Source organism: Megalobrama amblycephala, linkage group LG17 (genome assembly GCF_018812025.1).
Source record: "Megalobrama amblycephala isolate DHTTF-2021 linkage group LG17, ASM1881202v1, whole genome shotgun sequence".
Lineage (NCBI taxonomy): Eukaryota > Metazoa > Chordata > Actinopteri > Cypriniformes > Xenocyprididae > Megalobrama > Megalobrama amblycephala.
The window spans coordinates 31,942,752-31,968,898 of record NC_063060.1 but is presented as its reverse complement, the minus strand read 5'-3'; the positions used below and the strand labels follow the sequence as shown (position 1 = coordinate 31,968,898).

At 38.0% G+C, this 26,147-nt stretch overlaps 1 protein-coding gene across 7 annotated transcripts in view; it reads right to left on the bottom strand.

The window, feature by feature from the left end:
• The window catches only part of tnika (TRAF2 and NCK interacting kinase a), a 100,826-nt gene extending 74,679 nt beyond the window's left edge, over positions 1 to 26,147 (bottom strand). For 3 of the 7 annotated variants that reach the window (XM_048162753.1, XM_048162754.1, XM_048162752.1), the window contains exons 1-2: positions 25,777 to 26,146; positions 12,753 to 12,818 (exon numbers count right to left, since the gene is read on the bottom strand). In XM_048162753.1, coding sequence (XP_048018710.1) covers positions 12,753 to 12,818; positions 25,777 to 25,833 — 123 coding nt within the window. In that variant the 5' untranslated portion in view covers positions 25,834 to 26,146. Of the gene's footprint in view, positions 1 to 12,752; positions 12,819 to 25,776 lie in introns of all 7 variants that reach the window. The other 4 variants (XM_048162750.1, XM_048162751.1, XM_048162755.1 and 1 more) reach the window with 2 other exon arrangements.

The window sequence follows — 26,147 nt, the reverse complement described above, 5'->3', positions numbered from 1 at the left end:
GTTGAGAACCACTGGATACAGGATTAAGAATGCAAAAATAAAATAAAATCAACACTATCATACTCCTGTTAGAAGTTTCGCTAAATACCGTTCAACATATTTCTAAGTGTACAACAATGTGAACAATACAGTCATAACAAGAAACTACTGCACAATGAGAGCCAATCAGAACTTAACCGATGATTTCTAATATTAAATATTGTGAAGCAGGACCTTTGGCCAATTAAAGTTCATGCTGGTTCAGCTACTCAGTATGATGCCACAGAAATAGAAATCAAGCAAAAATGTCAACAAAACACTCATGGCTGCGGCTTACACAAAGGAAAAATTGTAAATGAAAGCATTAAAACTTGTGACTCTTGAAGCGTTACTTAAATCACTATAACTGTAAAATATTGCTATACTGTATATATAATAAAATTGAGCACTTCTGTATTAGGGAGAACGGTACTGACATGGGTTAATTTTCCGCTGACATGTAAATTTGGTGGGTTTTCTGTTTAGTGATCAGTCAGCAGCATATGATTTGTAGTTCCTGCAAACAAGAGCCTGAGTGTCTGGTTCATGAGACAATAATGAAATCATCACTACACGTCTGCGTCTTTCCAGTTGAAAGCCTGCGGCTGGGAGTGGGACAGTCCAGACGCCCATCTTCACTGAAGCACAGACTCCAGTCACAATCCAGCAACTCTTAATAAGAACAGAGATCTTCGGTTTAGATACAGCACTGAACTGAAGTGACAAAGTCCCCATGTCTTTATGACACATAAAGGGCTTTTAAATACACAATCATGGGTGTAAAGCACACTGCTTAATAAATCAAATGAAGTATCAAGGTTCTCCCTTTGTGTTGTCAGTCAAAGCAAAAATCAAAGTCAGCAAATGTCCTTCTGGCATATTTTATGAGTACTTTTCAAAACAAAATGTAAAAGGGAATGGCAAAGTCAGCATAAAAAGTGATCCACTGCATCCATATAAAGACAACAAAACAGAGCCAAAACAATCATTGAGAAACTCAGACTTTCAGCAGACTGTTCCTCAAGGTCAGCCGCTTCTGTTCTAGTCTGGCCTGTGGTTTTGCTTTCTAAATTAACTATTGCACTGCATGACAACACAAGAACTGGAGAGTTTGTAATTGCATATTACATATATGTACAGGAATGAGAAAAACAAATATAAATTTATGAACACCCTTAAACATCTAAAAAGTAAAATTGTGCAAGTGCAATTCTTGCCGTTTCTTATCCTATTATTAAATTGTTTAAGAAAAACTCTCGCTAAAAAAACTGCTCTTAACATGGTTTACGTAGAGGAAGCGCTGTGCTGGACTGGTGCAATACCAACTACTTGAGCAACAAACCTACCTCATGTGACACTAAAACAAAATAAACCCACGTGATGAACACCACTGCAGTCACCGAGAAGGGAAATAGTTTCCTCTCCTCTGACTGGAGAAGCACAAGTCTGGCCTTGTCTATCTCTTTCCTTCATAACACGCACACAAACGCCACCAAACAATCTCCTAAATATTTGATTAGCCGCCGCCTCAGCTTTGGTTTGAGAAGTAAAAGTGCCATGTCATGAACAGCAGGAATTCTGTCTCACTGCACTCAGCAGTGTTGGGAGTAACCAAATAAAAAGTATGAAAATGTTTCAAAATACTAACTGTAGTTTCTTCAGTAAAAGGCTTTTTCTAACCAGTAGCAATGTAACATGTCAAAGCTTTTTTAACATTTTATAACATCACACGTTGTCCTACTGCACTTGATGTTTTAGAGTGAGCAAGCTGGATAGGAATATCCAATTCATTCTTGTGAATCATTCGAATGGTTCATGTAAATTAACCGATTTAAAGGTGCCCTAGAATTAAAAATTGAATTTATCTTGGCATAGTTAAATAACAAGAGTTCAGTACATGGAAATGACATACAGTGAGTCTCAAACATGTTGTTTCCTCCTTCTTATATAAATCTCATTTGTTTAAAAGACCTCCGAAGAACAGGCGAATTTCAACATAACACTGACTGTTACGTAACAGTCGGGATCATTAATATGTACGCCCCCAATATTTGCATATGCCAGCCCATGTTCAAAGCATTAGACGAGGGCAGGACGTCTGCATGTGCACAGCTGAATCATCAGACTAGGTAAGCAAGCAAAAACAATAGCGAAAAATGGCAGATGGAGCAATAATAACTGACATGATCCATGATAACATGATATTTTTAGTGACATTTGTAAACTGTCTTTCTAAATGTTTCGTTAGCATGTTGCTAATGTACTGTTAAATGTGGTTAAAGTTACCATTGTTTCTTACTGTATTCACGGAGACAAGAGCCATCATTATTTTCATTATTAAACACTTGCAGTCTGTATAATTCATAAACACAACTTCATTCTTTATAAATCTCTCCAACAGTGTAGCATTAGCCGTTAGCCACGGATCACAGCCTCAAATTCATTCAGAATCAAATGTAAACATCCAAATAAATACAATACTCACATAATCCGAAGCATGCATGCAGTATGCATGATGAACACTTTGTAAAGATCCATTTTGAGTGTTATATTAGCTGTGTAAACTTTGTTTATGCACCGTTTAAGGCAAGCGCGAGCTCCGTGGGCGGGGAGCGTGAGCATTTAAAGGGGCCGCAACATGAATCAGCGCATTTCTAATTATGCCCCAAAATAGGCTGTTAAAAAAATGAATTAAAAAATATCTATTGGGTATTTTGAGCTGAAACTTCACAGACACATTCAGGGGACACCTTAGACTTATATTACATCTTGTAAAAAAACGTTCGATGGCACCTTTAAAAAAAATATTTGATTCGAGTTTGAGATTGAGTATGTTGAGGTGTTATCACAACAGTATGTTTTCTGCTCTGTTATATAAATGTTATATAATAGAGTCTGCTATATAAATTAGAATATACAGTACACTTAAAAAATTGGGTTGAAACAACCCAGCATTTTGGGTCAAATACAGACATACCTAACTGCTGGGTTAACAAAAAAAAAAAAAAAAAAAAAAAAAAAAAAAATATTGTATCCCAACAGTTGGGTTTGTCCATATTTGACCCAAATTTGGGTTGAAACAACCCAGCATTTTTTTTAATGTATATAAAAGTTTTTTTTAATATGACTGATTAAATCATAAATTATATAATTGATACTTCCATATTGTAAAACCCTTCAAAAGCCTCAATTTACTAGCTATTTCAAAACCGTATTTGACTTCAAAAGAGCTTGTGAATATTCTTGCAAGACAGACTGATATCAAATTTAGGGCTTTAATGCTTGCCGGCAAAGGTGAGGCTATCAGATCAGACCAAAAGAAAGATAAATACATAAAATCTCCTTGATCCATACTTCCAAATTAGCAAATGAAAGCGGTCAATCATGAAGGATATGAATAAAATGATTACATATTCATTTTTAATCTGCCCCTAATCTTCAGGGCGTTATGCGATCTAGCTTTTTAAATAATAATAAAGCATGCTGGGGGAGCAGGTGGAACACACTGCCACAAGGAAGATGAATCCATGCGTTCTTTATTCCATAAGGCCTCTGCCTAATTCCTGAACAACAATGCATTAGTTCACCATTACTGTCAATTAAAATACGACTCATGAGTTATAGGAACCAATAAGAAAATATAAGCTTTTCTCATTCATGACTAGGAAATGTTTTTCCATAGTAGGCGGAGAAGGGAACTCGCATGCCAACAAGAAGCACTGCCTCATGCCCGAGCGCTTAGAGCATTGCGGGGCAAACGCCAGGATGCACACCATCTGTCATTCAGGGGACCTGTAGGTGAGGGGGTAGAGGAGCTCAGGCTGTTTAAAACTACTTCTTCCCCTTCCAGTCATGCATTTCCATGAATGGGCAAATAGCAGAGCACAACAGTGATAGTGAGCTGCTTTAATTACTGTAGCAGTGGGGCAATCGGCAGCTTAATCACCCCTCATCATCACAGGCCTGACTCGAACACCACGAACGCCTCATTTGCCTTCGCCCCCCCAAGGAGCTGCCTCCAACAAATTCTAGTTAGACACAAACGAAACCAAAGCAACAAAACCAACATTCTTCCTCCACCTCCTCTTCGGTTCCTCCATGTCTTCATTGTTCTCCACCGCCTCTCCATGTTATCATGGCATGAATTATGTACAGGGTAAGAATCGTAATTAACAAGGCTTCCCCGCATGAGCTCATCATTCCCTCTCGCTGAATTTTAGCAACAGGCAACATACACAAGCAAATATGTGTGTTAGAGCAGAACCTCAGCACTGAAAAGCCTTATGAAATATTCAACAGGCTCTGAGGAAGAGCTTTAAATTATTCAGATTTTACAATCTTTTCTATCTTTGGAACTTTTAGCGAATCGAAATCGCTATATATAAAAGTAGTAGCGCGTTTAACCACATGAGAACAAAGTCAGAGGAAGAAAAAGAGAAATATGTATTAGAACGACAGATGTTCTGCTTCTGAGAACTGTGGAATAAAGGGAATTAACTTACAAAGGGGAGGACAGAATGAGAACAAGATTAAATGTGGGTTTTTTGAAGTGCAAGATTGATGGTTGTAGGCCAGAGCTAATAAATCTAACTGCAATTTTTTATCCCCCATGATGATATAAATACAATGAGACTGTGTGGTCTAATGGTGAAACATCCTTCTATACAAAGAGAGAGGGGGAAATAAAGAAATCCACCTAGAAGCTCTTTCAGACAAATTTTAGAAACTTTAGTTTCATCTTATAAGTCAAGCCTTTAGTCTTTCAAAAACATTTACATCCACTACTAGTCAAACACTACTTTACTATAACCATTTTCACTTAAAAAAAAAAAACTTAAATAAAACTAATAGAAGTACTAAATGAATAAACATTAGAGCAATACCCTTTAGAACGAAAGGTTACATCATGAGAAACATACATTGGGTAGTTGATGCATAATGTTTTGTTAAACAAGATTTTTCAAAGTACCAATCATCTCATTTGATATGAACTCATAAAAGCTGCATGCCTAATAATTATAAAAGAATGATCAAAATGTAATTTAAATTGTTTTAGATTGAGTATACCAAATCCACACCACAGGACATGTTAAGTTGACATAAAATACTTTTACGTTAGCTACTCAAATTCAGTCGAATCTGTCAAAAGTTTCGACAGGTAATGTTCAAGGAAATCAAATGATGGGAGGGGAATTCATTTCACAGTGCTCTGCTTTGTCTTTGTGTCATTTCTCGTGGGTGTGATCACATTTTTAAAATTGGTATAATTACACAATGCTTGATAACACAAGTATGCAAAACAGTTAATAACGGCACTGCAGAACACATTTTCCTGTATGGGCAGGGTTCTGGTCAAAAACGTGCCAGAAAAACTTGGTTTCCCTTAGCACAAATGCCATTCTTTGAGTGACTGCAAAGCCTCCAGTGTACCATCCGTTTGGCATTTCAAGAGTTGGCTTCTGGCAGGGACAAGTATAGGCATGACAAACCACACCCCACCCCACCATTTGATGCATGTGAAAATTTGAAATGAAATGATGAATAAAATTAAGCAAATGTTTAATCTGGTCATGACTGATCTAACATAAAAATGTTAATATTTACATGGCAAGCATCTCTAAAATGGAACTAAATATTTAGCACCATATTAAGCCTCAAATTGAGAGGGCAACATAAGACATTATGACTAGTACATAGCAATTGTACTATTACTGATGTAAATCTGGAACATCATTATAACCATCAAGTGCGGAAACTTCGAAAACACAAAAACAGACACAATTTGAGAAAACTTATTTCAAAATAAAGCATGTGAATGTTTGCTTCATCTATGATTCATCAAGAATCATGCCAGAGCAGGTCTGGTTTCAGAAACATTAGTGTTGAGTCAAAATATTACTGCTCCAACAGATTTACAAAATCATATGACTGCTTGTGCATTATAGTGAAAGAGTAGATAATGCTGATCTAATTGAAACATGTGCCATTGTGAAACAAGCTTTGGCAGACTCATATTCATTAGCTGAGACACTGTACACAGATGTTAACCAAGCATGGTGAGATCAAGTGACCTGTGGGTGATTGCTAATGAAAGTTAAATACTGAAAGCCTGTCAGCAGCTTTTAACTGATTTTTAACTAGGATGTTGAACACAAGGTTGGGCTTAGGCTAGAGGGAAAAACTGTAGAGGTAATTGCCATTTACAGGCCTGATTCATGGTCAAACTCTGAAAGCATCAAATCAGTATTACTTACAATTGTAATTTTGCCAGACACTTAATTGTCAAAAAATAATTGAATAACAATTTAATTTTCCACTTAAAGTTTAAGCCTAATAGACATACAATACACCTGAAGAACCCATGTAAAGTCACATTGAAATTGGATTCATACAATAAAATGTAGGATCTCCTCTTACGACTAAAAAAAAAAAAAAAAAAAAAAAAAAAAACACATTAAAAAGTAAAAAAATTTAATGTCAGTTTTATTGCATTTCTATATTTGCTTACAGTTTCCTTATTGGGATGACAAAATGTGACTGAAATTTCTAATATTTCGCTTTTTGAATAAAGATTGTGTTGCTGTGGTAATCTAAATTGCTGTCGAAAATTGCGAAATTTCACTGGCTGAATCAGAACATAAACAGAGAATACATTGGTTTCGGTCTTTGGATAAACTGATCTAATTATTTAACAAAGGGTACACCATAATTTGGCATGCCGTCACTGTTGTGGAATCAGGACTAAAGTCTTTGAGTGACTTTACAGCAGACATCACCCTACAGACCCGAAACCAACCGAGACATACAAGCTCAGTAAGAATCTGAGCTGAGTCACAATCAGTAACATAACACAGCATAACACACCAACAAGGCAAATGCATTCAGTTCTGGTAATGTCGCTCCACCCAGGATCATGACTGCATGAGCGGTGCCATTGAGCTTTGAAATGATTTCATCTCATGAGTCAATGCGATGTGATGCGATTTATTTCAGCTTCAACGGGCATAATTCTGACCTGTTTCAAAGGCTCTTATGTGCATGGGGAAAGAGGAGTTGTAAAACTGCATTATAATGGTCTACTAAAGAAAAATATTTTAAGGCTGGAATTTTATCTAGACTGCCCACAAACAGATGTAAATGAGATTGTCAAGCGACATAGCATGACGTGTTGATGCTTGGTTTAGTACAAATGACTGCTGACATTTTCCTAATTCTCTGCGAAAGACACAAGACAGTCAACAAGATCCAAATCATCTCAAATCAAAAATTCAATGAAAGTCCATCTCAACAACAACAAAAAAAAAAAAAAATTGTTTTTTTTTCCGTTTTTTTTTAAAAACGCACTTTCCTTCGAATAAGATTTAGAGATATTAGACAAAAACAACACAAACATATTCAACATGCCGGCATTAATCTGATTGTCACATATTGTGACAAAAAAAAAAGATAGAAATGAACAATAGAAAAGGAAAAAAGAAAGGGCTTGAGAGGGACGAGTTGAGAGCTTTTCAACACAGGTCTTTAGAGCAGGTGCCTCTGCTCAGACAAGGTGTCTCTCTACTGCACAAGAAGACATTTAGATAGAGATATTTTTATCCAGCAGCAGAGCCAAAAATAGGTCAATGTCATCCAAAATAAATTGAGAGCACCAGGATTCTGCTCTCAGATGAGCCCCAGCAGTTACTGATGCATTTTCAGAAGTGGCCACATCTCTTTTTGTCTAAAGTGCATCTTCTCCTGCAACAAAAGTAGTACTGTCCCAAAAAGAGCTGAAAATCTTAATGCAAACAAACTCCACAAGATCAACTAAACCTTAATTCTCCTTCAAGGGACCTATGCCAAGTGGGGCCCTAATCCCCTCTTTTGTGTCCTATTTTGGACAGAGCGGCAGGCCTGTGTAGACAGCCCTGTTGAGAGATATGCAAAAGGGTATGAGGGTGCTTGTGATCACCCAGTAAAGTCACGGAATAAGACAGACAACCCTAGATCTCTTACCTTGATATGTTTTGGACAAATTATTCATGCAAAGTTAGCCTGACTGCACTGGAATAAGAGGGGACTTTAAAAACAAAAATAATTTAATACATTTCTCCACATATTTTAACTCGCACTCAAAAATGAACTTTCACTGTTGTTAGTTTCACTCAAACCACCCTTGTTCACATTAATTAAAAAACGTATGTAACTACATGAACGTAATTTAACTGCGTTGTTTCTACTAAAATTGAGTATTGTCAGCTTTACTTAGTAAGTGTTTGTTCAGTCAACTTAACATTGCTGTGTAAAACGCACACATTATTGTTGACAACTAACTGTGCAGTGGATCCGTAGTTCCCAGCATGCTTTGCAAGGGACTGCATTAGGAGAGTAAATTTAGGGATTAAAGTGTTATTTTATGTGTTTTTCAGTAAAGGGAAAGATGTTGTTAGTTTATGTTAGTGTTTAACGTTCAGTTATGTTGGACATTTAGAGTAGTTTCTGTAATGTTTTTGAATTTTGTGGTTACCATCATGCAGAAGAGTGTCGCCTGTGTTTAGGCTGTGCGCACTCATATACGCATGTTTATAGGATGAAATTCCTGCTCTCAATTCAATTGAGTTTGTTCAATTAGTTATTTTTTGAGTGCATTTTGGGGTGAGGGGCTGCATTCTGATATGTTGTATCCTTTTTATTTAAATGATTATTCAAAAAAAAAAAAAAAAAAAAAGTGTTTACCTTATGTAATCAACATAACATTATTAAGTAAACTGCACATATAAACATTATGTAACCGTGACATTCAAATGATTTGTATTTACTCAAAGAAATATTGTCAGCTTTACTTGAATTTCTTTTGTTCATTTAACTAAATAGTTTTTTGTACAAATTACTCAATATTGTTGCGTGGAACCACTTGACACTTATTTTTTAAGTAAATCCAACAATTCATTTTTTTGAGTGCAGTTAGCCTTACTCATAATGATGAATTGCTATTCGTTTTTTTTTTTTTGAGATCACCAACTACTGCTGTCCTGGGGCCTGTACCATGAAGCCAGATTCGCTGGCTAGCCAAATAAGTTTCAGATTAGTTTGCGCCAATCCTGGGTTTTAGGTACCATGACAGTGACTTGGCTTTTAGCGGTGTTCATCACCATAGTAACTTAAGCTCCACAGCTAACCTGCTGCGGGACAGGTTATGTTCTGGATAAGAGATCTCAAACCGAAACTGGACCAAACAGATGTGAGAAAAGTGATAGTGACAGTGCAGTAAAGTCACACCTCCAGTTTCACTTCCTCCAAATTAAAGGTCACTATATAGTTAAAACAAATATTTCAAGATGAAATTGTCTGGCTTTAATGATAATTTGACTTATTTTATGATTTATATAATTATTATATGATCTATATTATTATTATTCATCCATTACACACAAGCAATTTTAGTTTAACAGTTATTATTAAGCATTTAGTTTAAATTAATATTAATATATGCAGATCATATGTAATATAAATACGCTGTAGAATCAAAAGATAGCTCTTTAAAAATAACTACATGTGACCTTGTATGTTTGAGTCTATATCGCTATATATTATTAAGCAGCTATATAAAATAACTCCACAAGTTTCACTTGCACTGATAGAGAAAGATCATTTCTTTTATTTGTCCTCTTTCATGGACAAGTATTTTCCATTAGTGTAAATGCATTTAAATTCTTAATTTTCTTCAATCTCTTAACCTTCAGCAAAAGAGTTTTGAATTGCGCTGGCTCTCTCACGAGAAGTGAATCACAGTTTCTCTCTGTTGCAAGGCATGTGATTGGTTGTTTGCCACTGATGTCACGCATTCATGTGCATGCGCTCCACAAACTCAGGATCAAAGCCTGAGTTGACAGAGAAAGTTGATGATGGTACCAAGAAAGGTGGATTGGAGTGGTTTGGTTTTGTCAACTCAAAACTAATCCTTTAATCCTGAGTTTGTTCAACTACCATCATGGTACAAGCCCCAGGTGGGCTTGAACTAAGAGAAAAAAGGAGGCATAGTATCAGCTACCAAATGCTAAGAAGCATGCCATTCACATTCATATCAGTTCCTGTCTGACCAACCACATGAGCGACCAGGATATTTGTGGGTCTCAGATAAAGAGACAGACAGACAGAGTTGGAGCAAGGGAAAAAGAGATGGAGTCATTATAAATTGGATGTGACAATAGAATTAGTGACCCACACCAAAATTCAGCCTCAGTGTAGGAAAGGTGGTGACAGTCAGACCTCAGGGATACGTCTGCAGACATGTATTTCAAAGAACTGCTGCTGCTCTATTATGAATGAGATGAAGAAAGGTGCTCACTGGCGGTTTGAAGTGTCTCAACAGGCAGATCTTGAATCGACTGGCCGTGGACAGCTGAAATGGCCGTCCTTCACTTTCTTATGCAGCATACAATCTCAAAACAATAGGACGATACATGTTACCCCCAGGTTTTCTGAGCCCACAGCCTTTTATTAAATGTTTACCTGCCCTGGCAACAACTTCACCTGCCCTGAGGCGAAACTGAAGAATTCTGAAGAATTCCAACCTTGCTGTGATACACCTGCCTGTTAATCTCAAGTAATACTGAACCTCTTGATTAGCGTGATCAGGCCTGTTTGATTAGGGTTGAATCTAAACTCCGCAGAAGCGCAGCCCTTCAGGAACAGGGTTTGCTACCCCTAATCTAAACATATGTTAAACATTAAGATTTCTTTACAACAGGGGTAGCCAACACTGCTCCAGTTCCAATCCTGCTCCAACACTTATCTGTTATTTCCAAAACCTTGATTAGCTGGTTCAGCTGTATTTGATAAGGCTCTGAGTTGAACTTTGCAGGATCCATGTGCTTCCAACAACAAAAAAAAACTTAGTACTCGAAATGAAATAAAATTAGAAAGGTGTTCAAACGGACTTAGCATGACTCCTTGTTTGTATAATCACAGTTCTTTTGTTCCCTCAAGAGGAGGGGTTGTAAAAATCCAGCTCCTGGAGAGTCACCACCATCTTAGAGAGGCCCTGTCCCAAATGGAACCCTAACGAATGGTACACCCTACGGTAATGTGGACTTAACGGACACGTGCACGCAGCGGCCATTGTGAGTCCAAAAGACCGAAAGTGCACATGAAGTGTGCCATATGGGACAGGGCCAGAGTTTAGCTCCAGCCCAAATTAAACACACCTGAACCTAATCAAGGTCTTTAGGATTAGTAGAAACATCCAAGCAGGTGAAGATGTTGGCCCTCCAGAAGCAAGATTGGACATCCCTGTTCAAGAGCAACTCTACGCTAATGCAAATTAATCAATGGCATAAATGCTGCACTGGGTCAATTGGGTAAGTGATGGATCCATGAACAGGTCCAAATCATCATGCCATTCTTACTTTCAAACCCTACTGTAACTAGATGGGCCAATGGCCTTTTGCAGTTATCGCCATAAACATAAGGACAGAATGACCTTTACTTCCACTTGGCCTTGTCTATTACTCTTTAACAGCCAGGGTAAAATAATTCCCTGTGCCGTATGGATCCAGAGCAAGGGATATTAATGATGGTGCAGAAAGTTGTAGCTGAATTGGATGAGGCGTTTATAGTACACCAACCCAGGTTCATCCTCGCACACCTGTTCACTCAGGCCTGCTCTGCATGTCTGAGATGTGAAAGGCAAACTGGAACGACAGAAGAGACTCACTAAGTGACCAGAAAGAAGCAGAGCGAAAGAGATTCACTTCCTCGTCTGAGCACAGATCGACTTGCTCCACAAATCTGAAACGTGTGTGTGTCGGCAGCTTCATGGCAAAGAGAGACACATGTACATCAGACACTCTCTTATCACAGTCCACCCACTGAAGAACTTCTTTTAGGCTCTATCTGCTAACCAAGGCACAGAGCCAGATCTCATATCTCTTCCTCCACTGCTTCCCCATCCAATCTCATGGCCACCCCTCTCGTCGTTCTTGTCTACTCCTCCCCAGAATATGTCATGGTTCCGCAGCATGGAGCAGATTTGTGGTCACATGCTGTTCTGGTGGACTGTGCAAAGACCTGATCTGACTGAACTGTTTAATACTATCAGGATATCCCTAGCTCAGTTCTACAGGAAGAGTTCACCCAAAAATCAACCTCACCCTGAACGACATTCTTTCGTGGAACCAAAAATGAGACATTAAGCAGAATGTTGATGCAGCTCTCTTCCAAAGTCAGTGGTGACCATGTCACACAGGGTGGAACTGGTGTAGCCTCACTGGACCCCATGCATAAGGGAAACATTATTCCACATGACTTGAACACTATATAAGTCTTCTTAAATGTCATAGGTTGACTCCTGAAACCACAATCACATGGGTTTGGAAAGAATTGTGGATCATTAAATGATTAAATAAATGTTTTGTTTATTTGTTGTTGTTGTTGTTTTTTTTTTTTAAAAAGTGTCAACCCCAGCCTCACAGCAAGAAGGTCCCCAGTTCGAGCCCCAACTGAGCCAGGAGTCCTTTCTGTGTGGAGTTTGCACGTTTCCATGCCATGTAATGGGGAGGGTTGGGGAAAGACCTCTTGCAAGAAATAGCCATGGAATCACCAAAAGTCAGATATGACTGAAATGGTAATATAGATAGATATTTAACCCCAGACAGACAATCACATTCCCTTTGTTTTTGGATTCCTTAGCTCAAAAAGCAGCCAAGGAGAAAAAAAAAAATATGTTATGGAAAAATACAATGAAAGCTTCTTACCTTGTACACCTGACCATACGTGCCATTGCCCACTAGCTCCACCAGCTCAAATATTCCAGCAGGGTCCTAAAGAGAACAGAGTTTATGGTCAGCAAAAGTACAAACACACAGAGAAATAAAACTTTGAGAGCATAATTGAGGTATTTGTGACATTTTTCGTAACTCATTTTACGCAATGTGCTGTATCTACTGTGAAAAGTATTAATCAAAAAGGCAGGCACTTAATTTTATCCATCGCGAACTAACTGCAGATGGGGGCATGGACTTCATGTAAAAAATGTGTTAGAAGAGGAGGGGTTGAAGAAAAAAAAAAAATGAGGACTTGACATCACACAGAAAGGAGAGTTAAATAATTTTTTTATATAATGCGCACTGATCATTCACAATAACAACAGGAACGTGTATCAAGTAAATAAACTGTGATTCCATGTTGACTTTAATAAACAGCACAATGTTTCCAGCAGCAAGTTAATTGCTTCTCAGCTCACACAAAACACAAAAACCCCTGGTGTCCTCCATCACACAACTGTTGCTGTGTACTATCTCTCATGACCAGCACCCAACCAAGTGTGAGATTCAAATCCAACACTCAATCTAACACCTAAATAAAGAAACTGTAAATAAAAGAGTCAATGCAGACAGAAAGGACAGGCCATTTCATTGCCATTCTTCAACCAAACACCACCTGGTTGAGTTTATGACCCTAAATATCAAAAGCCTACTCACAATCACCAATCTCTGTCCATCAGAAAGCTGTTATGATAAAACGGTGAAAAGGGAGTGATATCTTTAGAGATGACATTGCTCAAAGGACAAAACCAGCACTGTGTATATAAATGTTTTCTGCTATTAACGCTCCATTGAGAACTACTGACAGACAGCAAGATTTCAAACTCAGACAAGAATCAACCGTCACATTAGCAGTAGTGTTCCACAGAAATGAGACTCTTTCTTGACAACACATACCCTGTTCTTAATAGTTAAAGGGGTCATAAACTGAGAAATCTAATTTTCCTTGAGCTTTTGAAATATAAGAGGTCATCATACTATAAGAATATCCTGTAAGTTTCAGAACTGAAAACTTATTTGTTAGGCAAAAAAACAGCTTTTAATGTTATGTTATATTATTATATTACATTATTAGTTACCATACACAGTTTAATACAATATACTCAATCTGCATGACTCAAGCGTTGTTTGTTCCAAATAAACACATTTTGTCAAGTTAAGTAAATTTCTACATATACCCCCTGCTCAACATTGCACAATACGTAGAAACCTTACGAACTGAAACACAGATTATAATTCACACAAAAGGCTGATGGCGAATACATGGTTTGGCTCTCTGGGGATGAGTAATATCTTATCCTTATGCTGACTGGCAAAAAAACAAAAATGCAAGCTGCAGTGTAGTTCACACAAGCTGCCAACCGTAGACAGACCACACAACAACACTTGTGAAACTAAACGTTTAATTGATCGGAAATGTGGCCTGTCTGTTAGCCGAGGCTGTGAGGCCATTGGGAAACCAGTGCCACAACACATCCTATGATACGTGAGAAAGAGAGTGGTCAGATATTGCACAAATGCCCAACAATGCTTCTATCAGCAGTTTACCAGTCTGCATTTTCTGTTCTGGAAACACCTAAATCCACATCAATGGACATGCCTTCTAAGATAATTCAGTCAACCTGTTGACCCTTTTCCTCTTTGGTGTGCTTCCAACATAACTATTCTGGTTTTCAGACCAGGCTCTAAACAAAATATTGATAATTATTGCTACTACCAAAAATCAGTAGATGGGAATTTTCTTTTTAAAATTGCACTATTTATACAGAGTAATATTAGCCATTCAAGCTAGTATCCCTCAGGGTAAAAACTGGATCTGTCAATTCTGAGCGACTGCTGGCTGTTTCCATAACATTAGAGGAAAACAATTGGGTTTATGGCCATTCCCAAACTCCATTTCACGCCAAGGTGGTCTCAACACAGAGAGCTTAGTTGAAATTGCTTCAACAACCTTCACTGTCAATGCTGAAAGATGTCTGTCTGTCCAATGAGTTCATGGGGCCATTTGTAATAAAAGCTCTTAAGCAGATCATAATCCCAAATCGCACCATATCAAAGGCATGGGGGAAGTCAGCTGTGATCACATGGCACTGACCGCTGAGGATGAGTAGACCAAGCAGGGGTGAGCACTAACCCACTTCAAGCTCTCAGACCCGCACACATGACTTTCTCTTAATCTAGATGACAACTCGCCATGACCGACTAAGAATTAATGTTTAACGTCAAAGAACAGCAATCCAGTGTAAACTAACTAAATTCAAATGTTTTAAATGGCAACAAATATTTTTAATGGTTTAAATGGAAACATTTGTCAACTTTTTAATGTACAGTATGAAAAAAAAAAAAAGCATTAAATAACATTTACCAAAATGGAAAACAGTTATTTTAAATTGTAATATTTCACAATTGTACTGTTGTGTATATATATATAATGAATAAAATACAGGTGAACGCTAAAGAACACATCTCCGTCCGATTAATCTATTGTGGTTTGCTTCATTCTACAGCTGGTATCTTGACTATTTTCCTTACTCAGCCCTTCTTCGCTTCACAGAGGTCTCATGGCTCTTTCCCCCCTCTCCTTCACCTCAGTCATCTCATGCTGGGCCTGTTCTTTGTCTGACAAGACTGGCAGGACGGCCATGTTCTCCGGCTGCATCAGCAGACTTGTCAGTCATTGTGTCTATGGAAATGTGTTTCGCTCTTTATTTCTCCTTCTTTCTTGTTTCTCAGAGAGGAAGGATGCACATTCCCCCTGAATACCGTCCTGCCTTGGTTCATCTGAAAATGACGGTCAGCGTGCAAATTGTAAGTGAGAGTGTGATGGGCAGAGAGGAGTTAACAACCTTGCACATCACTCAGGTTTCTGTTGTTCAAGCAAACATGAGCAGAATACCGTGTTATGGTTCCCACTGTCAGACTGACCTGCCTGACAGAAAACTAACATAGCAGCACTATGCTGAGTGCAAGGGAAAGACAGCCTGAAAGGTGTTTATTTATAGAGGCAGAGGCAAAACAGAAACTAACGTATACAGTTGATGCAACTCAAGGAAAACCAGTGGCAACCGCTATAGTTAAATATTAGTCTATGCAAATTTGCACACTTTTTCCCCTTCTGCAAATTCCAAACCCTGTTATTCATTAAAATCCTATTAGCAAATAGGGAGGTTTGATTCAATGAATCAAACCTTCAGTTCACTGTTGGATATTTCCAAAGAATCACTCGGTTCACAAAATTCTGAAAATGAATTTGACGAATCAAACTATTCTATTTTTGAGTTGACTTACTGAATCAATGATCGTGGTTTAACTGCTTAATGGAAGGGAAGATTTTCAATAAATAATTTCAGTCTGTCAGATTTTGAATAAGTGTGCATGAGTTGTGGACCACTTTATAAAATTGTATTTATTTAAGCTTGAAAGCTTCAGTTTGTTCCCATTGCACAGAAAGGAGTGACCAGCACATCTTCAGTAAATCAAATTTTTCATGCCACAAAAGAAAGGCCCCGTTTACACCTGGTATTAAGATGCATTTTAGTCGATCGGATCACAAGTAGATGAGAGAGACACAAACCTGTTTACACCTGGTATTTTAATGTTTCTTTCGTCCACTTTCAACTACTTCTGTCCTGATTTCTTCAAGGGGAGGGTCTATGTGTTTTTTCGGATCATTTGACCTAATGAACAATATAAGCTCACGCAATTTACACATGAACACGCCCGGAGACGACGGCAAAACATACTGAGAGCAGCTTTCGTTTCAGCCGCAAGACCACGCCAAATGTGGTGAGTGCGTGTTAAAAACCAGGAATGGTGAGAGGACATTGTGCTTGATAAGTTTATCATCAACCCAAACTTGGGTCTTCAGCAGACAAAATTTAACGGGTTAGTCCACCCAAAAATGAAAATAATCCTCATGTCGTTCTACACCTGTAAGACCTTCAATTCATCTTTGGAACACAAATGAAGATACTTTTGATGAAATCCAATGGCTTAGTAAGGCCTGCATTGAGAGCAAAGTCAATGAACCTCTCAAGATCCATAAAGGTCCTAAAAACATATTTAAAACAGTTAATGTGAGTTCAGTGGTTCTACCTTAATATTATAAAGCAACAAGAATACTTTTTGTGCACAAAAAAAAACAAAAAAAAAAAAAACAACAAACAATATCTAGTGAGGGGCGATTTCAAAACACTGCTTCGGAGCTTTACGAATCGAATCACTGGTTCGGAGTGCCAAAGTCACATGATTTCAGCAGTTTAGCCGTTTGATAGGAGATCCAAATCACTGATTCGAAACAAAAGATTTGTGAAGCTCAGAAGCTTCATGAAGCAGCGTTTTGAAATTGGCCATCACGAGATATTGTTAAAAAAGTCCTCATTTTGTTTTTGTGGCGCACAAAAAGTATTCTCATCGCTTTATAGTATTAAGGTAGAACCACTGAACTCACATGAACTGTTTTAAATATGTTTTTAGTACCTTTGGATCTTGAGAGTTTCGGTGGCTTTGCTCTCAATGGAGGCCTCAGTAAGCCATCAGATTTTATCAAAAATATCTTCATTTGTGTTCAGAAGATAAACGAAGGTCTTATGGGTGTAGAACGACATAAGGGTGTGTAATAAATGACATTATTTTCATTTTTGGGTGAACTAACCCTTTAAATCCCATCTATCTAGCATGCTTCCCATAATGTTTACGTGTTAGGTCAGTAGAAGGAGAGTAGGCGGTCTTTAGTGGCTGTTCGAACACATTCAACCACATGACCGTCTACACTACGTTTTTGACTACATCTGGAAGTAGTCGAAATTGGACAAACTCAAAACGTTTTAGACCACATTTACACCTGTGTTTAGTGTCTTCCACTTGTGATCCAATCGACCAAAATGCATCTAAATACCAGGGGCCGTATTCACAAAACATTTTATCTTACCACTAAGAGTTCTCCTAAATAGACGGAAGTCTTAAGCTAAGAGTAAGGGCGGGGTTGACCTCGTTGCTATGGTCTATACACAGAGTGATTGGCTGACAGGGGAGGAGTAAGTGATTTAATCATAGAAATATTGTAGAATGAGGTGACATGTTTCCATATTCAAATAAAGGTTTTAAAATACAAATGTTGCCCTATTCAAATAAATATTTTTTTTAATAAAAATGTCAAAAAGTGTCATAAAAAGTGTCAAAAATGTTATAGTCAAAATAAAATGTTGCCATGAAGGTTTTAAAATAGGCTAAGTGTCACTAATTAAACTAGTAGCTATATGTTCAGTTAATTGTCCACCTCTTGGGTGTCTGCATCTCAAGAGAATGCAGAATTCAAGCGACAAATGATGTTTTTATAAACAAAGTTTGGGAGAAACACATTCAAACAGTCTTTCTAATCAGCTCAAGAGGAGGAATACTGGGGATACGGGGAGAACTTTGTGTTTGGGCTAAATTCCAAGCTCGGAGCCCTCGATCCCCTTGGACAGCACACCAAATATGCTTACTACATATATATTTTTTACTCTATTCAATCATTTGTAAGTGTGAACTCCATTGCCACAGGTAATCAGACAATATTTATTTATTAGTTAAAGTTTTTTTGCGTGTGTGCGTGTCTCATCGTAGATTCAAATTAATAAATAAAAATGTATTGCATTTATGAAGAAAAAGTTCAGCAACTAAGGCTCAGTGGTGTACAGTGTCTCTGGGTGGATAAGGACTGTTTGTGATTTGCTCTTAGTGACTTAGGAGTCCTCTTGACTACTCCTAATGTTTCACAGACTTAGGAGCTAGTTTTAGCGCTAAAATGCTTTGTGAAATACTCTAAGAGCAAAAATTTAGGACTCCTAAAATTAGGACTGACACGGCCATTATTTTTAAGAGTTTCTCCTAAATCGGCAAGTTAGGAGCTACTTTTAGCCTTAAGATGTTTTGTGAATACGGCCCCAGGTGTAAACGGCCCAAGTCATACAGGTTTGGAATTGGAACAACATGTGGGTGAGTAAATGATGACAGTATTCACTGTTGTGTGCACCATCTCTTTAAAGCATCATACGTCTGTAGAGTTTATAGGGAAGGGGTGCAGCTGATTTTAAACATTCAGAGCAGGTGTTCGGGGTGTCCACAATCTCCCTCTTTTCCTCTTCATTTTCTGGATGATCAGTCTGCTTGACTCATGCTCTGGATTACAATAGGCGTTGTTTGCTCCAAACATTTCATAATGCCTGACTTCTTCTGCCACACACACAAATCTGTCTGTCTACATCCATATTTGATATGCCGCAGGAAAGAGCTCAGGCCCAGGCACATGTGAGCACAACACACTTTTATTCATGTGATACATTCAGATCATATATATATAGTTTGTATGTAGTATTTTGCTAAACCACAGCAGATAATAGTTCCATGGCTAGCAGTATGTTATTTACATGTGAAAAAATAAGCTAAAATACAGAGCGGGATGTGTCCCAAGTCAACACAAGTAAAAATTTGTATAACAAATTATTTATTTTATTTTATTTTTATTTTTTTATTTTTTTGGGGGGGGGGGTGATCCTGTGGATTTAATACGTTATAAATGAGATACTTCTTGTCAATTAATAATTCCCTTTTACTTGGAATTTTATGGATGCAAACTAACTAAAGGGTTAGTCCACTCAATATTAATTAAACTAAGATTTCTATACCTCCACTAAAAAAAACCTATACCCCTAAAAATTTGGCAGTTCAAAAAGGTAAAGGTGATGTGGTCCACAGATCATTGTTTATCTGTGAATGAAACTCTAAATTAAGTCTGTTTGTCATAAAAAAAACAATTATGTCCCTTTAAACCATCTGATTCATATGAATTCATTACCTTTAAAATGTCTTTATAAACTGGGTGCGACCGTTGTTGCTCGCGTAGCAACAGCTAAAAGCGGTCTACACTGTAAAGCACCCGTTCTGAAGCATTTGTCCTTCGTGTCAGTACGTCATAAATAGAATGAAGAATCAATACTGTCAGAGAATTGTTGCTCCCGTTGCACCGCATCCACTGTAGACACTGATTATAATGGGTTCTATTGTCTTTTGCCACGTCGCACCACTCGCGTCCGGTGTACACATGGTGTCAGAGTTTTGGTGGAATGGACTTTCAATCTCTCAGGTTAAAAAACATTTCATAATTTGGGTTTAAACTACGATTTGCCACTATATGCAAAATCTGAAATTCCAGAGAAAGTTGCCACACATCTTGAAATCAAAACAATTAAATTTTGCAAGTTATTCCTGTATAGAGCACCTGATAGATTATTCCTGCTGGAGGGGTAGGAGGATCAAGCCATGTTTAAGCCTTCACAGGCCAATGAGGCATGTAGAAGGCAAATGAAGAAGATGGTTCCGACATCAATACACGGCACCCAGAGAGAGCGAAGTCCGCTGAACCACTGATCAATACCACAGTGATAACATAAACCTTTGGCTCTGAAATCCCACCTCGATCGCCAAAGCTCGTTCCCAATCAAAGGAGGCAGGCATCAGCGTAACATCCTACGCTGCCAATCCCAATGAACAAGCAGAAGAAGTCTGGAGTGCTACTTCAAGCCAGCGTGCCAAAGCAACACTCTTACATTAGTGAATTAAGAGCAGTGCTGAAAGTTCTTTCTAATCCAAAAAAAAAGAATGAAATTATTGGTGCAAAACACTTCACTGTAACCAATTTAAGCTCTATCTGCAAATTTGAAAAGGAGTACTTTTCACTTGCTAACAGTCAACAAGTGGTGTGAAGAACATCCAATAAGAGGAGCTAGATTAAAATGAGATAAATGAGTATTCTGACTGAAACAGCACATTTGGACTTAAATTAAAATTCAACAATGTTTTTGTAACAACAGAATATAGTAAGTGACGTGCACAGGAAAACACAAAGTTTGAGACTCATGTGACTACCAGATGTAAACAGAGTCTCTGAGATTAATCTTAATTCCAGGTGTAAACATACCTTAAAAAGGATATACATCTAGCTAATTAAAATTAAATGAAAGTCCACATTTGCTCTTCTGTGTACAGACAGGAAATGGGTCAGCGGACGTCTGCTGGAGGGCAGAGTGGCGGAGAGATGGAGGATGGGAGAGGAGATTCAGAACAGCTAATGCTGCGGGGCACAGGCTAACTGCAGACACAAAAACCCACAAGCACTTTTAACTACAGCACTAGCATCCCGTGCAAGGGGTGAAACGGCTCTCCCACCCCTCAGTTTAAGTGTCTTGGTGTGGCTTTGCAAGAACTGGCAGTTCAGCCAATCATCAGCAACTACGCATTTTCTTTTCTTGGTGCGCCACGTATGTATAAAAATAATGTTGTACAAGACATCCTCAGGCTAAATGGCATAGAATGGAATGCAGCTGGAGTGCCAGGGTGTGACAGCAAGTGACTAACAACACAAACAGAGGTGCACACAACAAAACAGCACACCCGCACACCCAGGGTGGATGCCAGACCCCACGCTGTTACCCGCAGATTCTTCTGTCACTGCTGCTCTTTGAGGAGCACAGGTATGATCTCGTCATCTCTCCTACACTTTTGCACATAGAGAGCAGAGTGTACGGAAGTCATTGGAGGGGGAAGCAGACGGTGCACCACCTGGCCCTTACAGTGCCGGGCCCAGCACTATATCCTTCAACCTACCAAGCTGCTGAATGAAAGGAAAGCACACAGAGACTCCAACTGAGAGGATGTGTGAATGAAAGCAGGATATTAAGGTCTAACTCAATTATAAAAAATTTTAAAAAAAAATCCCACAGCTCCATTCAAGCCATTTCATCATAAATGGGTCTGTGATATATAAGAGTGTCCACTATAAAAAAAAGGAAAAATATCTATATATAAAAAAAAATAGATGACAAGTTCTTAGAAATGTACTTTGTGTGTTATGTTGGTTTAATATGGTTTTGAATTCCAATTTGTGAGTGTGTACACAAATTAAATCATTTTCAAAAAATGATTTAATTTGTTGGTATGATTTGTTGGTATGATTTTTTTTTAAATGTTTCTAAATAGAAGATGAAAATGATCATTTATTAGATCAATAATACATTAAAAAAACTGTAATATTGTTGGTATACTATAATTTGTTGGTATAATTTGTTGGTATGATTTTTTTTTAAATGTTTCTAAATAGAAGATGAAAATGATCATTTATTAGATCAATAATACATTAAAAAATACTCAATACTACGAAAAATACTATAATAGTCAAATACTACGAAAATTTATAATAAATGTTGTCTATTTTAAAATGAAATTTCTTCCTGTGATGGTAAAGCTGAATTTTTAGCATCACTACTCTAGTCTTCAGTGTCACATGACCCTTCAGAAATCATTCTAAAATGCTGATTTGGTGCTGAAGAAACATTTAAAATTATTATAAATGTTGAAAACAGATGTGCTGCTTAGTATTTTTGTAGAATTTTTTCCAAGATTCTTTAATCAGTAGAAAGTTCAATAGAACAGCTTTTATTTAAAAGAACAAATTGTAACAAAATGTAAATGTTTTTACAGTCACTTTGAATTTAACGCATCCTTGCTTAGTAAAAGTATTACTTAAAAAAAAAAAATTTAGGGTAAAACAATTTTTACAAATATCATTTTATAAATATAATTAAGTTGAGGATTTGCACCACGTGACACTTTATCCCCCCAACACACACACAAAATTGAACTGAATTATAAATGTATTTTTGAATAAAATATCCTGTATAAAATAAACCACATCCTGTTTAAGAGAACTTAACCTTGAGTCTCGATACACCTGACTGAACAGAACATCTTTCTAAACCCACAGGCCCGTCAAACCCACGATAAAATAAACCTCGTCTGTGTCGAGAAAAACACTACCTCATTAATATGGGCGAACGAAGGTCATTCTGATGACCCGCATCAAAACCAAGACTAATAACACAGGCGCCAAGCGGTACACGACCCCTTCGACAAACCATGGTCCTCGCTACTTGTGTTCGGAGCTAAAAATGGCCAGACAACAAACAGAAAGGGCATGGATCTCATTTCAAGGTTTGTGGTCAGAGCACAGAAGCTCATTTTCAGATGTAGTCCCTCAGGACTAGGTGAGGCTGACCAGGTGATGCCAAACATCGCTCCCATGTATGTGGGACACAGACCTCTGCTTCTGTGCCAGAGAGAGAGTTTATGAATGGCCCATCTGAGCATGTGCTGCACTGAAATGTTTCCCCACTACTGCACATGTCAGCGCTCTGCTTCTGGGTGACCTATTTCCCTTCTCGCTCAAACACAACACACTCAACAACATGAGAAAAGCACACTCAATGGACTGTATTTAAATGAATGGGAAGATAAAAGCAAAGGATTGATTCCCAGGTGCACGTCTGACATTTTATAAACAAACATCTAGCGAGGGTTCTGGATAGACAGCAAAAACAAGGTTGCATCAGCACCTGAATGTCTGTTTTGTCTAAAGCACAAACCAAGACAAAGCATCAGGCGTGTTTTTAAAAACAATCTGCATTTGCTCCCCCGATGTAAAGTGACAGTCAGGAAGTGACGTGCTTCAGTGAAGGGCAGAGTGCAGGGCTAGTATCAAACAGAGATTAACACTTAACCAAATCCCATTCAAAATGTGAATGACATCTGGGGCGCCATGTGATCTGTAGTATCAAAGCATGTACGTGCAAACAGATCCGTGTGTGAGAAGGCAGTGAAGGTGAAGCTAATGCACCAGTTACAATGGATGGCCAAATCAAATGCACTCAAAGGGCTATCTGCAGTAATCTTTCCATCCCACGCGCTACTTAGCCTCGCGAGCAGAGAAAGGAGAGCACTTCACGGGCATCCCTTTAGCCCATTAGGTCCTACAGCACACAGGGTAATTGGTTTATGACTGCTGTGAAACTGCGCCTCGCCATATGGGCATCCTTAAATTGTCTGTTCACTTATATCTTGCCCAATTTATTTATCCCACACATTCATCATGAAATATATACATATTTTCACACTAAGAGCATAAAGCGTATGCGTTTTGGCTGTTCATTTACACGAAAAAGGCCTTTTGGGGTCCTGAAAATGCAAACTTTTGAAAACGGGTTTTAAAGTGCAAGCATTTGAAAACGATAGCATTATCGTCTCCGTGTAATCTACAAAAACACAAATTTGTGAAAACAGTGATGTCTTGCGCATGCCTATTACGTGTTCAGCGTATAGGTGTGTAGTGTTTCTTTACAAAGTGACGTCGCCAACTTCTGGCCTGGCATGCTTAATACAGCGTTTTTAGTTGTTTTCGCAGATCTGTGTGAACGGGGATCGTTTTGACAATGCCGTCATCTGTATGCAAAAAATTGCAAAGGAAAAACTACAGTTTTCAGTACATCTTTGTTGTGTAAACGTACCCTTGATTGCATTTAGCAGATGTGTATATCCAATAAGAATGACAGTGCATTCATCTCTATGCGTGTTCCCTTCCTCGGGAACTAATTCCATGGCCGTGCTTGGTGGCATGTTCTACCAGTTGAGCTACAGGACAAAACATGTACACGCTCACACTAATTAGACAGACTGACACAGTTTTTATAATCCGAGGAGTGACGCATTAAAAACGAAGCCTTGTTAGGAAGTAACCCAGTTTATCCACTCAGAAGTCGCAGGAAAACATGCTGAGAGTAATTTGGTAGCATTAGAAGGATTTGAGCATTTATCAAGCCATGCATATGGCACACAGTTTCCGGGTTGGACACAGATAGATCCTGCAAGAACACACAGCAAGTTCAATTTTGTTTCCATTGAACAAACAGATGAATTAAAAAAAAAAAAAAAAAAGAAATGGGTAAATTACATGCTGCTTTTTCTTTTCTTTTTTGGTTGAGATCTATTACTAAATTGTGCCATTATTAAATACAATTACAATGCAATTGAATTGATTTTGAATTACAATTAAATCAAACACACAATTGCTCTGCTGTGATGAATGTGTTGTCAATTTCTGAACCAGAATTAAATCACTTGTGATGTTTTTGTGGGATAAAGTAAAAAATGTCTGGGTGGTGTAACAGCATTGAATTAATTTTGTTTTAAAATATTCATATTTCAAAGTCAGTGTGCCATAACCAACATGCAGGAAGCCATTTTGTTGTCATGTGACAAGAATATTTTGACCTTTTTATGAAAATGCATGTTTTATTCAGGTCAAATGGTTTATTTAATAAAAATAAAAAAAATCTACAAAACCTCCCCAAAAATCTTGATGTTCATGACTCAAATTTGATGTTTGTTTAAAAAAAGAAGAAAAAAAACTGAAAAATGGGTTAAACTTTTTGAAAAATAATGACTAAGCTTTACTCATACTGCCTATGTAGGCTATTCAATGTGCAGAGAAAATACTCTAGTACTGATTATTGCAATACATTTTCGCTTCAAAATGTAATAAATCAACAAAGCCTTAAGAACTTGGCGTTTTGAACTAGACTTCTAGAGCAAATTTCCCTTTCCTCATCTCGGATATTCCTATTTTTCGTTAATTCATTAAAAAGTCCTGATAAAACAAATCGGAGAACCAGGCATGCGTGTAGGGCTACTTTAGTAGGACAGACTAGTACAACATGTACAATACACAAACAATGCCAAAGAAATGCCTGCACATAGGATTCATTAGACTGCGATATCATAATCATCGGGGTGTTATTTTATCAACCGGATCAGTTCATTGACGTTTTCTACAATAATCTGTAATAAGTTTCACAAAACAGTTATTTGATCTGATGCAGCCGTCGAGCACAGCTCCCTACCGACTGAACAAGAAAGGAAAACGCTTCTGATCCGAATTAAAACGCCTTGATGCTGTTCGTTAAGCCGTTAATTTTATTTCATTCAAATTTCTGCTATTGTAGTGATTGTTGCACCTGCCATTACGGCTCAACCGCAACACCAAAACACATCAATGAGCATCTTCAATAAAGGACACATAACTTACCCTCAGCGCGGAGAGGTCTATTTCATCCAGACTCCGAGCCGGAGAATCGCTCGCCATATTAAAGACGAAAGAAAACCGGAATTACACGGAGAAACAAAGAAATATTTTTGAATAGATCTCAGACAGCCGTCCGCTGATCTCCTCCGGCAGCGCGTGCAAATCTCGTCTCGCGGATCGCTCGTGCTTTTGTACAATCCGTCTTTTAACTGTGGATTCCACCGATGCTTTCGCTAGACCTCAGTTAGATTTTACCCGTGCAAACAGAAACACCGTGTGCTTTGAGGACAGCATGTTTTTCAGGAGCTACACATCTTTCAGTCTCTAACACTGTCGCCAAAATCTCAATGCCGCTGTCTTGAGAGTAGCATCAA